The sequence below is a fragment of the Gymnodraco acuticeps genome, unplaced genomic scaffold, assembly GCF_902827175.1.
Source record: "Gymnodraco acuticeps unplaced genomic scaffold, fGymAcu1.1, whole genome shotgun sequence".
NCBI lineage: Eukaryota > Metazoa > Chordata > Actinopteri > Perciformes > Bathydraconidae > Gymnodraco > Gymnodraco acuticeps.
Window position 1 is genome coordinate 8,111,172 of NW_022990590.1, and position 15,351 is coordinate 8,126,522.

Genomic DNA, 15,351 nt, shown 5'->3' on the forward strand with positions numbered 1-15,351 from the left:
CATGTATGTAGTTTACTTCATCTGCATTGTCTGCAACATAATCTGCACTATTTTTATCCTAATCTATTCTAGTCTGTTTCTTCTTGCACTATTTTTATTTTATTTTTTAAATGTGCTATATGTTGCAACGTTGAGCTTAAGATTTAAGATTTGTATTGCCTTAACTACACTGTAGCTACTGTGCATATGACATTAAAGCCTCTTGAATAATACTGGCTGCTACTTTACAAATGTTATATGTTCACTTACAACTACCAACAAATGCTGCTTCTTATTTATTCAACCTGGGAGGTGAATTTATTTTTATTTTGTATTAACATGTGCTTGCCTCTTTGTTTAATATGTAAGTCAATTTATTTTAAATGTTGTACTTTTTAACAACACTGTCCCCTTTCCTGTCATTATGTAAATGTACCAGCTGTGGGATTTATACAGGATTTCTGATTCTGAATCTATTGGTTGTTAATGTAAGAAACAGAAGAGAAAAAATCATTATTGATTACTGTAAATGTAAAAAGTGGAAAACTGTCACTGGACCCCAACCTCATTTCAGAGAGGAAATCCAGCTGTTAATATTAATAATATTTTAGGTGTGGGAAATCATATGTAGTAACATCTCCAATATCAGACCTACTGTTTACTAAGACAGACAGTTATAAAACATATAGGCCGAGACCTATTTGCATACATTTAGTGCTTAGTGTTTGAGATGTGCAGAAGCCGATGTGTTTACTCAGCTGGTTTCCGAGGAATAAGTTGAGCGATGAGGAGAAGTAAAAGAGGCTTAATTCTGAGGGGAAATGGATCCAGGTGGCTAATTTAGCATGTGCATCAATTAGACACTTCCACTGAAAAACACAGCCTGTTTAAGTTAACCATTTGTATCTTTTGCTGGGTTGTTTCTGCTTCGTTTCAGCCTGCACCTGCTTTGCCTCTGCAGAGTTGTTGCAGTTATAGACCTCCTCTTCATCCAGAAAAGCAGGTTTCGTAATACTGTTTCATGAGTTTTAACTAAAAAAAACAGAAAGAAGAACACGTTCAGTGTCAGGTAAAAGCGTATAGATAAATCCCCACATGCTGTTTGATCCAGATGTCATGCTGTGCAAATCTGAGCCGTGCAAAGAGTTTTGCCCTTCCTTATACATGCTTACTCGTAGAGGATATATTTTGAAATCACCTTGTAACATTGCACAGCTCAGTCCTGCATGTTCTACCCAGTCAAGTGGTTTTAAATGAGACAGTTAGACCTAATCTACCACAGTGGAGGTGTTAGGTAGTCAGATGCATTTTGAAATATTTGTATTGCACAATAGAATGTGATGAATATTAATGTTGTTAGAGCAGTTGTCTGTGATTGAACAGTCATGAATAATGCATAATGGGCCCATACAGGGTGTTTATGATGCCATATTTACAGTCGGCTATATGAGACACATTATAGCTTTCACTTAGCAGGGAGCGCCACCGATTTGATAATTGAGCTGTGAGTGCAGTATGTAGAATTCAGTGTGGTAGTCATACTGCCCCCCATGTGAAAACTATTGTCCAAAATACTTCTCCGAGACTACATTTGTTGGTTGACTGTGTGTTTTTCGTCTGTCACAATCAGTTTATCTGTTATTTCCCATAAGTTGATTCCACCTTAATCAGTGTAGAAATGTGGCACATAAGATTACATAGATTTTGAAACATGGACATTTCTAAAACATTAATTGTACACAGTTTCTTTGAATGCCATTAAAGTCTTGCAGTTTTAGTCTGGATCTTTCTTTATTGTACCATAATTAGTATCCTATCCTCACTGCAATAACAATTGTAAAACATATAACAACTTCATTTGATCCACTAACTCTAGATAATGACTGAGTTTGGCTTTCTCTTGAATTAAAATGTTGCCAAACCTTCTTAAACTGTGCAAATGTTGCATTATTTTTACAAATACTAATTTACTACTTTACATGTTACATAATTGCAGTACAATACAGTAGCATACAATTTATATTTAATTAGATTTGATCTTTATCGACATTTTAAATGTTCATGTTTATATATATTTTTTATTTTTTATTTTATTTGATTACACTTCATATTATTCTAAAACAGAGTAAGTGTCACAAAACCCAATTTCCTGGTTTATATAAGCACTCTTCTGATTCACTGGAGTTGTATGATAAAAAGATATTACTTGATCTGCTTATTCGAGCATATCTTATCGAATTGTTTCTGGATATTTCATGGTTTCCTGTTCTCTTAGAAATAGTCCTGCTAGTGGGAACATACGTAGTAATTTCTCTTAGACTGAATAAAAAACTCTAGCACATTTATAAATGTCAGGGTATTGCTCCAAGCAATGAAGCTAGAAAATAAAACTAGGTTACAGCCACCATGATATAAAATGTCACAATGAGTGTTTAATATATAAACATACATCTTATTGGAATTTTCATTTGTTTTCAGACTGTATCATAACATCTAATGCTTTATTAAGGTTGTAATGTTTTTTGTTGTATGACGCTGTTTATTCCTGTGGCATAGCATCTCTTTTTTATACACTTTGTAATATTCATCTCTCTTTCATTACTTCGGTGAAACTATGACTATCCGACCCAGATGATGATATCTATGATAGACAAACCATTTTTACACATGCAGCTGTGGAACAGAATCTGAACAAGGCAGCCGTTGTTAGAGCAAATCTAATAAAGTGTAATGCCAAAGCATCAAGCAGGCAGTTAGAGTGAAAGGTATTTATGGGTTGACCCTGATAGACTGTCATGTAAAGTACTTTTAAACAGCAGCAGAATGCTACAACCATCTTAATGGCTGGTAATTTCTGAGGGTATGCTAGTCTCTCTCTTTTAGCTGTTCCTTCTTCCTCAACCTCCTCCTATAGTCAGCTCATTTATTGTGTCTGTCATTAGTGCAGGGGTGGTTCTAGGGGGGGCCAGGGGTGGCCCCCCTAACACTGACTTTTAAAAAAAATAAAAATGTTATGATTAAACGATTTCTTGGCTGGCTTGGCGGAACTAACGATATTAGTCATTCTAGTCGGACCCATTAGTGCAGGGGTCTCCAACACGTCGATCGCGAGCCTCAATAGCCCCCACTTTACAAATATGTTTTTTTTAACGCAAGCAGTCAAAAATTAAGTAAGAAAAATGTGTATTATAGGACAGTATAAAAAAAAAAAGTTTAAAAGGGGAGTGATTAGTCAAATATGCATAAATAAAAAGAAAGAATGCTAACTAGGTAACATAAGATAAGAATAAACAAGTTTAAATGATTTGTTATTGGTTGTGATCATATTCTAAAGATGTTTGGATTATTGAAAAGTATACAGCTCTCTTTCATATGAGTGTTGAGAGCTGTATCCATAAATTGATTTTGGGCACAAAGTGCACCAGATTGATGCATTTAACTTCAACATTAAAACAAAAAAATCTTCCCGGGGAACATGCCCCCCGGACCCCCTAGAAGATGTGAGGTCCACCCCCAAATAATGCAGGTTCAAATAATTAAATTGCATACAATTTATTTTAGTAAACACTGCAAACGGGTCCCGCAGACCCAAACAGTACACAAAGGTTAAGGGTAAGCATATAATAATGTGTAATGAAACAAATACCAATAACTATATTGCATTGTTTTCTTACTTATTACTTCATACTCTCTTTGTCTTTTTCGTCCTGCATTTATTGTGCCCCCCTCATAAAATAACTGGCCCCAGCCTGCTCCCCCCAGTCAAATTGGTCTAGAACCGCCACTGCATTAGTGCCATAGTTAGTGGCGAAGTCACGCCCATTTACTTCCGGTCCATGGGACCTTATTTCGGAAAAATTATGTATTGAAGTCAATGGAGAGAGAAAACTTATCTTTCGATCCCGTTTGAATTGTGCCACGAATTACACATATGATCTTTGCCAATCTTAAAAAATCATTTCCATGTCAGAAAAGTCACAGTTTGTCGTAAAACTGTTGAAATATAAGACGCAAACTAGAAAGACTACAAATCACAGAGTCGCGTAAGTAATGTCATAATAACCAGTGTTGTGCTAGTTACTGAAAACCAGTAACTAGTTACCATTACTAGTTACTTCATGTCAAAAGTAACTCAGTTACTTTACTAGTTACTTTAACGTTTTCGTTACTTGAAAAAATGTCTCCCATTAATGCCCTGATAGCCTTCCTTTCAGTACTGTTATTGCATTGGAGAATAATACAATCTGTTGATCAACTTGACATGCATTATATGCAATCTGGATTGCATCGATATTAGCTGGCTTTCCATTTTTGTATATTCTTTCTCCAGGTAGTTGGAAAAAGTTTTCCGTCCCATTCTTTCACACACACATACGGGTATTGGGCCGAGCGCGACACCGTACTTCCGGTCTGCGCCGTTTTACGCGAGGTGCAAGCAGCCGTACACCGTCTAGGTGTTGCTAAGCTTCCTGTACTGAATATCATAGTCTATTGCCTTAATCAATATCTAGTCAACTCTAAAATACCACATATATGCAATGGCATGATAATATTATTGTGACAAGTGGGGTATTCACCTGGTGTTTCCAGAAATTAGACGTAGATGCAGCCAAAATCGACGAAGGCCACTGTCGTTTTTCCATACATCTGCAGGCAGTCTCTAACAACCCACACAGCTCTAGTTTACGCTGGTAACGACCTAAAGCATACCCCTCAAGTCCAGAGATGTAATCCGAAGACATGCAGCGATTTATTCGGTCGTTAATTCAGAAAAAAAACCTACTGCGCTCTGCCTGACTAGTTAGCTAGCTGTTTATATTTGCACTTCCAGGATATTAGCACCTCCAGGAAAATGGCGCATTTATATATATTTATATGGCGCGTGTTGCATTGTGGGTAGCTCGTGACGTCACTGTGTGTGAAAGAATATACCGTGTGCCGCCCGGACATGCTATCATGCTAACTAGCTCCCTGAAAGCGGGTGACTCCACTGTAGCAATAGCCTGCATGTGTTCTACAACATACCGTGCAATGGCTTTATCGACTTTTCCCTGGCCAGCAGTCCCTTGGTTAAAATCCAGCCGCTGTTGCTTAGGTGGAGGTGGAGTGGCGTCGGCTGAGTCTCTGTGGTCTTAGCTACTAGCTTCGTCCCAGCATGTTGTTTTTGCAGATGTTTTAAGAGATTTGAATGACTGGTTTGGGCAGTAGATAGGATCTTTGACCCGCCAAGACACAACTTACATTTAACTAAAACGTTCTTTTCTTTCCCTGCTGAAAAAACCAGCTTGGACCAGCATGGACTTCAAGCTGGTCCAAGCTGGTCCAAGCTGGTCCATGCTGGTCCAAGCTGGTCCATGCTGGTCCAAGCTGGTCATTATGCTGGTAGACCAGCATGGACCAGCTTGGACCAGCTTGGACCAGCATGGACACCAGCATGGACCAGCATGGACACCAGCATGGACCAGCTTGGACCAGCTTGGACCAGCATGGACACCAGCATGGACACCAGCATGGACACCAGCATGGACCAGCATGGACCAGCTTGGACCAGCTTGGACCAGCATGGACACCAGCATGGACCAGCATGGACCCCAGCATGGACACCAGCATGGACTGCTGGTCATTATGCTGGTCTGCCGGTGCCAAAAACCGTTATACCAGCATGGACCACCATGAACTTCATGCTGGTTCATGCTGTAACATGGTATGAAAAAAAAAAATCTATTATTACTAAGATGGCATGAAATACAAAAACATACCAATATTTCAGTTTATATACATTTACAGAACATAAATAACTGCAAATTCATAGAATCTCTATATTAAATACATTTATTCACTCACACCCAAAAGATTACCCTGTTAAAAAACACAATATTAGATCTATCTTGCAGCATAAAATAATTATGACATTGACTTCAAAATGTAGCTTTTTACTATTTTCGACCATATATAGCAATTTCTCATGTTTGTCTTTACAAATACAATTGCATTTTGTTTTTGCGAATCATTGATCTATTCCATAAAGAAAAAATACCCCACAAGCAATGGCATTACGTAAACAAACATTTAAAGAGTTAAAATTCTGATAAATGTAGAATTTCTTTGAAAGAATTGCAATGATATACGGTTCAAATAAGGAGTAATAGCATATAGAAAGCTTATATTCTTGCAATGCTATAATGCATTTTTCAACAAAACAACAAAAATGTGTGAGTTTTAACAACATGTTTATTTATTGACTTTTCATTCCTGTATGGCAATATTCATTTTGCACAGAAAAAAAAGTTTGCCTAAATGACCAACTAAGATATGCTAGTTACATTTGTTATGAGTTTTGGCTAAAATGGTAGCGTTAAGGTAATGGTTCTCCAACTAGCAATTGCTAGTTGGAGAACCATTTAGCTAGTCAGCGGCAAGCAAAATACTTGGCCGCTGAGTTAAACAAGCTAACGTTGGAGGCATGCTAGCGTTAGCTGCAAGCTCGCGTTAGCTGCATTAAGAATGCAGGTTCTGCATACTAAATAGTACAATATTTTACTCAGAAGTAGTTGTCAGAAATAGCCAGAAATGGACACCCTCGGGTAAAGTAAATCTACCCTGAAAACAAAGCACTTCGATAAAATGCAATCAGTTACTGTTGTATTATACTCTGGTGCTGATCCATTAACTGCTATCCGCAGACATGCAGATGTAATGTTTGAGGACCTGGAATGACATATTATACATTTTTCAGTTCAAGGAAAACAAATATTGAAATTAAAAGTAAGAAGGGATGTATTTACATCTCTGACAAATCTGGCCCACATCTCTTCTCGGGGGCGCTCCAGAATTCCGTGTCCCCTCCTGATCCTCTCCGGCAATGCTAAAGGCCCCAAGTCCACCTGGGTTGTCCAGGTCTTGGTGTAGGCGAGCAAGGAACGTTCCGGGGAGTGGGGTGGCACCTAAATGTGGAAAAAAACAACAATATAATAGGATGGATAATGCAAATAACTGGGAGCATCAAATGCATTTATTTGTAATCTACCTGCTTCTTTATGTAGAATTTCTATTATAGGGCTCTGGATGACCCACACGGCAACCACATCAAACGATCAATTAAGCAAAAATGTTTGCCTACGTTAAATACTTGGACGAAGGAGTTAAAGAAATCGTTCCAACGTCTTATATTAACGACTCCAGAAAAACAGTGCCTTCAAATGGGGAATCCCAATCCATCTGCTGGGCAATGAAAAAAAACATCAGAAAACATGTATTTAAGAATGCAGGTTCTGCATACAATGTGAGTGAATACAGAAATGTATGACAACCCAAAGCACAAAGGGAATTGTGATTGCATTTACCTCAACATTTGAGACATAACTTGTACATGGAGACATGGCAGGGCTCGACAGTAACGGTTGCCAGGTTGCCATTGGCAACCATTCAGAAAAAATTTCTTGGCCATCAGTGGCAACCAGTTTTTAACATAAAGAAATAAGGACAGCAAACAGCAAAATGTGCACCCCAAAATAGATAAATGTTAATTATTTGTTGTATTAAGAGTGATATTTAATTATTGTTGTGACCAGTCGGAACCTGATACTTAAGTTGCACGTGCATTGGTGTGATTACGGAGCCATAAAGCGATGCACGTTTACTCGTGTGTTTATTTTACAAAAAATGGCGAAGCAAATTAAGTTGTTTGACTGTGGGATAAAAGGTTCGGCCAACCCGTCAACATCTCAAACGAATGTTCAAAGTGATTCAACTGATAAAGCGCAAGATGAACCCGGACGAAAAGCAAAGAGGAATGTTGTCCATTCACTTCTGGTAAAAGTTCCTTCAAAATAAGAGTCCCGATCTTATTACTACCAAAATAAAAGTGCAAAACGAAACTTTACCATTTAAATATTGGCATAAAATGATAATCACTTCTATACAAAGGTAACACATTTTAAATATAGTTAGACATATTAAAGGTGATTTACAGCATTAATAATTCATATCTAATTCTTAGCTGTGAATGGTTTTCATTTATTTAACATTAGAAATGTATTAGTATGGCCAATCCAAGACTTCAATGCTGAAGGGACAATGGATCTATGGTGGGGGTCAGCACAAAGGTCAAGACAACCCACATTTGAAAGGAAGACAACGGATGATCAAGAAACTAGTGACTTGCTCAATTCATTTGTGAGGGATCTGTGAAGAACATGACAACAGCTGTACTGCTGGTATTTTGTATACCAGCAATTGAGGGTGGACAAGTTTACTACCACTTAGGTTTAAAATAATTGTGTTAATTACTTATTGTAAAGCCTTTGAACATTCTTTTGTGTCACATGTTCATTATTAAGTTGATGTATAACTGTATAGTATCTTAATTATTTAAAATACAAGGTGACTAAAAATGGCAACCGTATTTTCAGTTTTGGCAACCAAAAGCTGATGCCTGGTTGCCAGCTTGGCAACCACTTTTAAAAGTTAGCGTTGAGCCCTGTATGGTCTGCACAGGATAACGAAAACGTGGTTTTGTCCAGTCCGAAATAATGTCTTACATAAATTGAAACAGCATAATCCTCGCTCACCTCAACATCTGCAACGTGTGACCCTGATTTGTTTTTGAAGTCATCTGCCACCTTAAAATGACATCACCAGGTAAGAATGAAAAATAATAATTACAGAATTGATACTTTGAAAGGTTTAACACAAAAATATCATGAATTAACTTACATCAAAATGTCCACTTTTCAGTTTAGCTCAGCGTTGATTGTACTGTGAGGCTCCAAGTACAATTTGTACTTCCGTTTTGGCATTCTAAAATTAAAAAAAGAACATGGGTATCATTAACAGACTGACTAATGAATGGCAATTTCACCAATAATAGGTTGGAATTATTCTACTGACAGTATAAACCGAACAATTTAAATTAACGAGCAGTTTTTACTAACTCGGACTATAGCACCAGTGTAAGGTGACACTCAATTGTTGGTTTTAAAAAAGGTACTTGGAATAATCCACACTTTTTAAAAACATTTTTTTGTGAAGGTTATATATTATTAATCCAGATGTGAGAGACACAGCTACAGCTCCATCAGAACAGGAGAGGAAAATAATGAGATATACAGTTGGGGCGGGGGGCATTGGGGGTCATTAAATGTTATATTATGGAGCCAGGGAGGGGGGTACATATTCAGACAAAACACAACATTTACAAGATTACATTTGTAATTTTAAATGAGAAAAAACAATGAATATTTTTAGATAAAAGTAATTTTTTTGCCAAAAAAGAAACTTGGATTTTCTAAAATGATTAGTATACTTTTATTTTTAAACCTTATCTGTGTTGCTAGAGTTCAAAAGATTGCAATCATTATATATATATATCTATATACTACGTCTACTGCACACAGACCAAATCTGTAAGAGAAATGCAGTCTATGGTATTTACTTGTCTTAAATATTATATTTAACTATACAGAGCGGGAAGCGCGTGAGCTGAGGTAGCTCACGCGCTTCCCGCTCTGTATAGTTAAATTCACTGTGATTGGCTGAGAGACAGGAGATGTTCGACTGATCCAGAGATCTATAATATAATTTATATTATAGGGCTCTGGACTGACCCACACAGCAACCACACGATCAATTAAGCAAAAATGTTTGCCTACGTGAAATACTTGGACGACGGAGTAAAAGAAATCGTTCCGACCTCTTATATCAAGGACTTTGACAGGGAGAAATATATACAAAGTAACATTGACACTGTATATTGGGTACGCTGGGAGGACGATTTCTTCAAGGGACAAATATTATTTGTAAAGGGTGAGCGATGGTGTCCTGAATACTGCATTAAAACCATAGCGTTAATAAATGACCAACTAAGATATGCTAGTTAAATTTGTTATGAGTTTTGGCTAAAATGGTAGCGTTAACGTAATGGTTCTCCAACTAGCAATTGCTAGTTGGAGAACCATTTAGCTAGTTAGCGGCAAGCAACATACTTGGCCGCTGAGTTAAACAAGCTAACGTTGGAGGCAAGCTAGCGTTAGCTGCAAACTCCCGTTAGCTGCAAACTCCCGTTAGCTGCTTGCTCGCGTGTTGCAAGCTAACGTTAGCCGGAAGCTAGCGTTAGTTGCAAGCTATTGCCGCTGAGTTAAACATGTTTATGTTTCCCTGCCTCCCTTTTCAAAACGAGAGGATCAGACCAGTCTATGGACCAGACCCAGCATGGATCCAGACAGATGTGAGTGACTTAAAGCACATATCAGAAAAAACTAAAAGCATGAACAAACTAGAGTCCACATGGATGATGCTATGCGACTAGCCATGTTTAGGAAAGTAAAAACAGCTGTCCAATGAGGGTACAGGATAGGGATCACTCAGTAGCCTAAGCATAATAAAGAGGTTGACAAAAACAGGCACTAAAATAATAGACTGTATTGCGCCACTGCATTACATAATAAGATGAATGACAGCGCTTCATGCTATAATGACAGCTCTTAGAAGAACATTCTAGAATTCAAGATTCCAGAGCAGTGTCTCGTGCGCAAAAGAAATAGGTAGCGCGTGAGGCCAAGAATGTATACAAGTAATCCGTTCGGCCCGACATCTGCCAGCCAGGATGTTTGCTTATGTGAAATACACGGACGGATTTAAGGCTTGTAGCTATACCTATAACAAACATCCAAAACTTCAACCTAAAAACATATCAAGCGGACATCCTCTATCCCATTCTTTGGGAATACAAATATTTCAACGGCCAGGTTTTGCTTGTGAAAGGTACGAATAATTAGGCTACCTTAACATTAATAATTAATAAGCGAGTAGCCAACGGCTTATTCTAACCGTTAGACTCTAACGGTTAGAGTATGCCGTATATACATATATATATATATATATATATATATATATATTATTATTTGTTATATATAGGCCTATATATATATATATACATATATAATATATTCGTTACTGGTACATTAAGATGGCTTACTCTAACGGCCGTTGGCTTAAGCCAACGGCTTATTCTAACCGTTAGACTCCAACGGCTAGAGTATGCAGACTTCATAAGCCGTATATATATATTTATATAAACTACCGAAATTAAAGTAAGGTCAAATCATTACCATGGACATTAAACATTAACGTTAGCTTCACTTACACTTACCTTTTGACAGAAACCCAAGAGATTCAGGACTCAACATCAAATCCTCCAAAACGAATCAGAGTTCCAAGGATCCAAGAAGATTTTTTGATGTGATCATTGTGAAGGGACATCCACAGAAATGGATGCTCTAAAAAAGAAATCGGTATGTTTTTCTTATTTTTAAGGAAAATGTTCTGAAAAATTCATCTTCTGCTTCTTCCTCTTCTTCCTGGTGCATGCTGGGAGATTTTCGGAGGGTGAAAGAAAGAGAAGACTGGTTGTGGACTTAAAGGGAACCACTTCCTGGCCTTCCTGACATCCAGGAAAAAGGTGAGATTCAAATCCATGTTAATGCCAGAAGCAATTTATTGTTTTTAACTTTTTAAATATGATTTGGGGCATTTCAGTTTTATTGAAAAGAGGCAGCAGAGATCTACTGGAAACAGTGGAGAGGGAGGAGATGATATGCAGCAAAAGGCCCACCCGGATGGTTGCTGCTCCGTGTGGAACGTGTTCTATCAGGTAAAGCAATTTGGTACCCAGTTATTTTTGAGTTTGAATTTAGCCTTTGGAAGGTAATTTCCAACAGTGCATTGTAAAGACTGAAAGATTTAAAGCTTGACATGATTTGGTCTTTTACTTAAGAGGATGTTTGTCTCTGAACTTCTTTAATGCTTATTTTTTGTATTGATGATATTGTTTTGTTCTTTATTTTTGTAGTGAGAATCACTTTGCAATTGTGTAAGTGCTATATAAATAGTTATACTAATAGTATTGTTGTTACCATCATTGCTATTATTAATAATGTTTTCTTTGTTTGGCTGCAGAAAGGATCATGCCAGCCCACATCAAACACCTGATCAAGAACTTGTGAATCTTCAGGCAGAACAGATGAAAACACCTGTTCAAAGTTCCAGTTCCCTGCATGGAACCATGCCTGTCTGGGACTCTGTTCCACATGTCTTCAGTCAGTCCTGGACCCTATGACTAGGACACTAGTTCTAGCAAGGCTTATTAGAGGTAAGCAGTGGTAGGAGAGGAGTGGAGTTATCTTTGTATTTGAGCTGCAAGTAGACAAAGGTGATCAAATGCTGATGCTAATAACGATCCGAGTCATTTGATATTGATTGTCTGCCAATCAGAGGTCGCGTTAACCGAATATTTTCCGTCTATGACGGATTTTTTTTAACAATGACGGACAAATCTGAAAGCAGTCCGTCATTTTGAAAGATTAGAACAAACTCAGAGCAGCGCCAAAGTTTCCCCGCAGCGAGGCTCCGGTGTTATGCCGTGTTATACATGCCCTCCAAAAAGGAAATGATACCGTTTCCAAACCTAACTGTGCCGTACAAATCATTGAAATGTCTGTGAGTTTTGGCTTAACGCTGTGCACGCTCCCGCGAAAAAATCCTTTTATCTCTCATCAAAGAGGGCAGAAAACATGCATTATTGTACTCTGGAGGGGAGTTTGACAGGGGATTACTCAAAAGTACACAGTAAAAGTACTTGATTGTACTTGTGGTAGTAGTCTAACAAGTACTGAGTCCAACAGTATCACTTTTATTAAGGATGTATCGCTAAAATCATTTGATCTCATCAAATATAGCAGAAGTTGCATGATTTTGTTCTCAGGAGGAGAATTTGAGAGTAGGCTATTACCCAGAAAAAAGACAGTAAAAGTACTTTTATTGTTGGTGGCAGTCAAACTAGGACTGAGTCAAACAGTGTTAGTTTTTTTAAGAACTCATGGTAAAAATAATTTGTATCGCATGAAGCAGAAAAAACATGCATTTTTTTTACTCTTGCGTTAGTGCCGCTTCTCAGCGATTACCGTAAAGGCGCAATAAATCGCGCACTTAAAAATGAAGAACTGCTCATTTGACCAAGCAAATTTGAGAGACGGCTGAGTTGACCGCAGTCCCGCGAGGTGCAGCAGCCATGCATAACACGGCGCATGTGAACTGTCCCTCCCCCCCCCCGTTGACAGTTCACGAGCATGCTTCTCCCACCCCCCCCCTCGTCAGAGTTGTGTAAAAGCCGACGGGTAATTCTGGATTTTGACGGAAGTTTTACGACCCTGTCTAGCGCAACCTCTGGTTCACACATACGAGGAATTTTACTTGATGTCATGGTGCAGACATAACATATAAAACAAGAAATATAATACAAAACAAAAAATCTTTAAGGGCACCGTAATAAAATATAGTTAAATAGCAATAAGAAAAATAAATAAAAAATACTGAATCCTTACCCGATTCTTCTATTTCCCAGATAATACAGCTGCACAATTACAACAGGAACTCATCTTTAGACGGTTAATACAGAAGGTACATTTAATGTTTGTGTTTTTACCAGTCATAGGGTAACAACAGATTTGACTGGTGGTAGGCTAAAAGGCTGTTTTGTTGATCATTTTATTTTTCATTACATTATAAAGATCTGCTACATTGGAGGATTCCAAAGCTGAGCTGGAAGGGGAAGTCACCACCTACAGGACAGCAAATCTAAACATTAATTTGGATAAACTATTAAACCAGGTATTTTCACAAAGTAAGTACATTTGTTTTTAAATTGCAAGCACATAATAATGACAGTCTTGGATCGATTTTGCATTTTAACTTTCATCAACAACTACAATAAAAGAAACAGACAAGATGGCAGTGAAATGTGTAAACAATCAGCCCATCAAGATATACACATATGAATTTATACTATTGATGAAATGTTTTTGTCCTTTCTTTGTCTTATTCACATTCTGTAGAAGAACAATCTGAGATACCTGAACAGCGTGAGCCGGCACCCTGGACACCCACACACCCCAATAATTCCCCTTCAAAGAGCGAGCCACATGGGAAGGTATATATTATTTCCATAGTGGAGCCTTTTTATTTTTGCTCCTCAGTCACATATTGGTGTCTACCTTTTATGTATAGGCTACTGTACACATTTTATGTTTCAGGAGCAAGGGGAGATTCCAGTGCGTCCAGAGGTCTGGGCAAAAATAAAAAACAACACAAGGGACTCCATGTTCGTGAAGGAGTTGGCTGTGGTGTTTTGGGGCACCGACACCTTAGGGGAAAGGAGCCTGACTGGAAAGGAATGCCCCACCACCAAGACCACCAGGCAGCCTCTAACAAGTAATAACTATTCTGTTTACAGTTCTGTCATCACATAATTGAATACGATTTGTTAAAACATTGTTGTTTCTTATTTTCAGTTTGCTTCAAGCAGTGGCTGTACGAGAAATACGTGGAGGACCAAGAAATGCTGGCCGGATTGGCAAAGACCGGAAGATACATAACAGAGAAGATAATGGATATTAACAAGAAAAAAAAAAAAAAACTTAAAAAAAAAAAGTCTATAATTTATTTGTTGCTATTTACATGTTGAATTATATTTGTTATTTCTAAATCAAATGCATCTATTATAGATTATATATTTATTTAGACGTAGGTTTTTTTTGTAATATTATTGTATTGTTAATGTATAATTTATTAAATAAAAATACTGTTATGAACACTATACAATGTCTTTATTTTGATAGTTACCAGAATACATTGTATATTTAATACTAACATAAGCTGGTGATAGATAAATTCTGGTCTGCTGGTCACCAGCATGGTCCACCAGCATGGACCAGCATGGACCAGCTTGGTCCATGCTGGTCCAAGCTGGTCCATGCTGGTGACCAAAACACAACACCATGCTGGTCCATGCTGGTCAACACCATGCTGGTCCAAGCTGGTTTTTTCAGCAGGGTTGTGCTCGACAAAAGTGAAATAGTGAGAATATCTCCAGGTGGAGAAACTAGACTTGAGCTCCGCCGCCGCCATGATAGTCTTGTTAGTAAACAACACAAACACGCCCACAGCCCGTCTCCGCATGTGACACAGGAAGTATCTAAGTACATTTACTCAAGTACTTAAGTACAGTTCTCATCTCTGTTCGCCTGGCTGTTGACTATATAAAAAAACTAACGGAGTAACGCACCATGTAGTAACGGTAACTGCGTTACTGAATTTAAAAAGTAATGCGTTAGCGTACTAGTTACTGCGTTACTTGTAACGCGTTAGTCCCAACACTTATAATAACTGACGTCACAATTGTTTTCCTCCGCTAAATATAAGAGATAGCTAAAATAAGATAACTTTAACAAGATGCCTGTGTGCTTAGTACCAGGTTGTTATCATACCAGCAATGGGTCTTGCTCGTTCTTTAGCTTCCCGTCTGATGAAAGGACCAGG

General features: G+C 37.9%; 1 protein-coding gene and 1 long non-coding RNA gene across 6 annotated transcripts; one reads left to right on the top strand and one right to left on the bottom strand.

Annotated features, from left to right (window-relative positions):
* Positions 1-6,852: 6,852 nt before the first annotated feature.
* LOC117554320 lies at positions 6,853-11,336 on the bottom strand. Its single transcript, XR_004570256.1, has 5 exons — positions 11,129-11,336; positions 8,695-8,778; positions 8,550-8,600; positions 7,007-7,197; positions 6,853-6,923 (listed from the first exon to the last, which is right to left on the bottom strand). It is a non-coding gene; the product is annotated as an uncharacterized LOC117554320 (long non-coding RNA).
* Positions 10,068-14,606, top strand: LOC117554319. Of its 5 annotated transcripts, none has more exons than XR_004570253.1 (7): positions 10,068-10,204; positions 11,139-11,629; positions 11,935-12,127; positions 13,545-13,657; positions 13,869-13,963; positions 14,067-14,244; positions 14,325-14,604. XR_004570253.1 is itself a non-coding variant. In XM_034228710.1 (5 exons), the coding sequence occupies exons 1-5, from the start codon at positions 10,583-10,585 to the stop codon at positions 14,495-14,497; spliced, it is 717 nt and encodes a 238-aa protein (XP_034084601.1). In that variant the 5' UTR covers positions 10,211-10,582; the 3' UTR covers positions 14,498-14,606. The 5 variants fall into 5 exon arrangements, 1 of the variants encoding a protein (XP_034084601.1); XR_004570254.1 differs by lacking the exon at positions 10,068-10,204 and having other exon boundaries at positions 10,211-11,437; positions 11,515-11,629; positions 14,325-14,601; XR_004570252.1 differs by lacking the exon at positions 10,068-10,204 and having other exon boundaries at positions 10,211-11,629; positions 14,325-14,601.
* The last annotated feature ends 745 nt before the right edge of the window (positions 14,607-15,351 follow it).

Excerpts from the sequence above, each read along its gene's own strand:
- LOC117554319 (XM_034228710.1), top strand. The coding sequence starts at position 10,583 with ATGTTTGCTTATGTGAAATACACGGACGGATTTAAGGCTTGTAGCTAT. Across the intron at positions 13,658-13,868 it reads AAACCAGGTATTTTCACAAA|AAGAACAATCTGAGATACCT; the intron begins GTAAGTACATTT and ends CACATTCTGTAG. Across the intron at positions 13,964-14,066 it reads AGAGCGAGCCACATGGGAAG|GAGCAAGGGGAGATTCCAGT; the intron begins GTATATATTATT and ends TTTATGTTTCAG.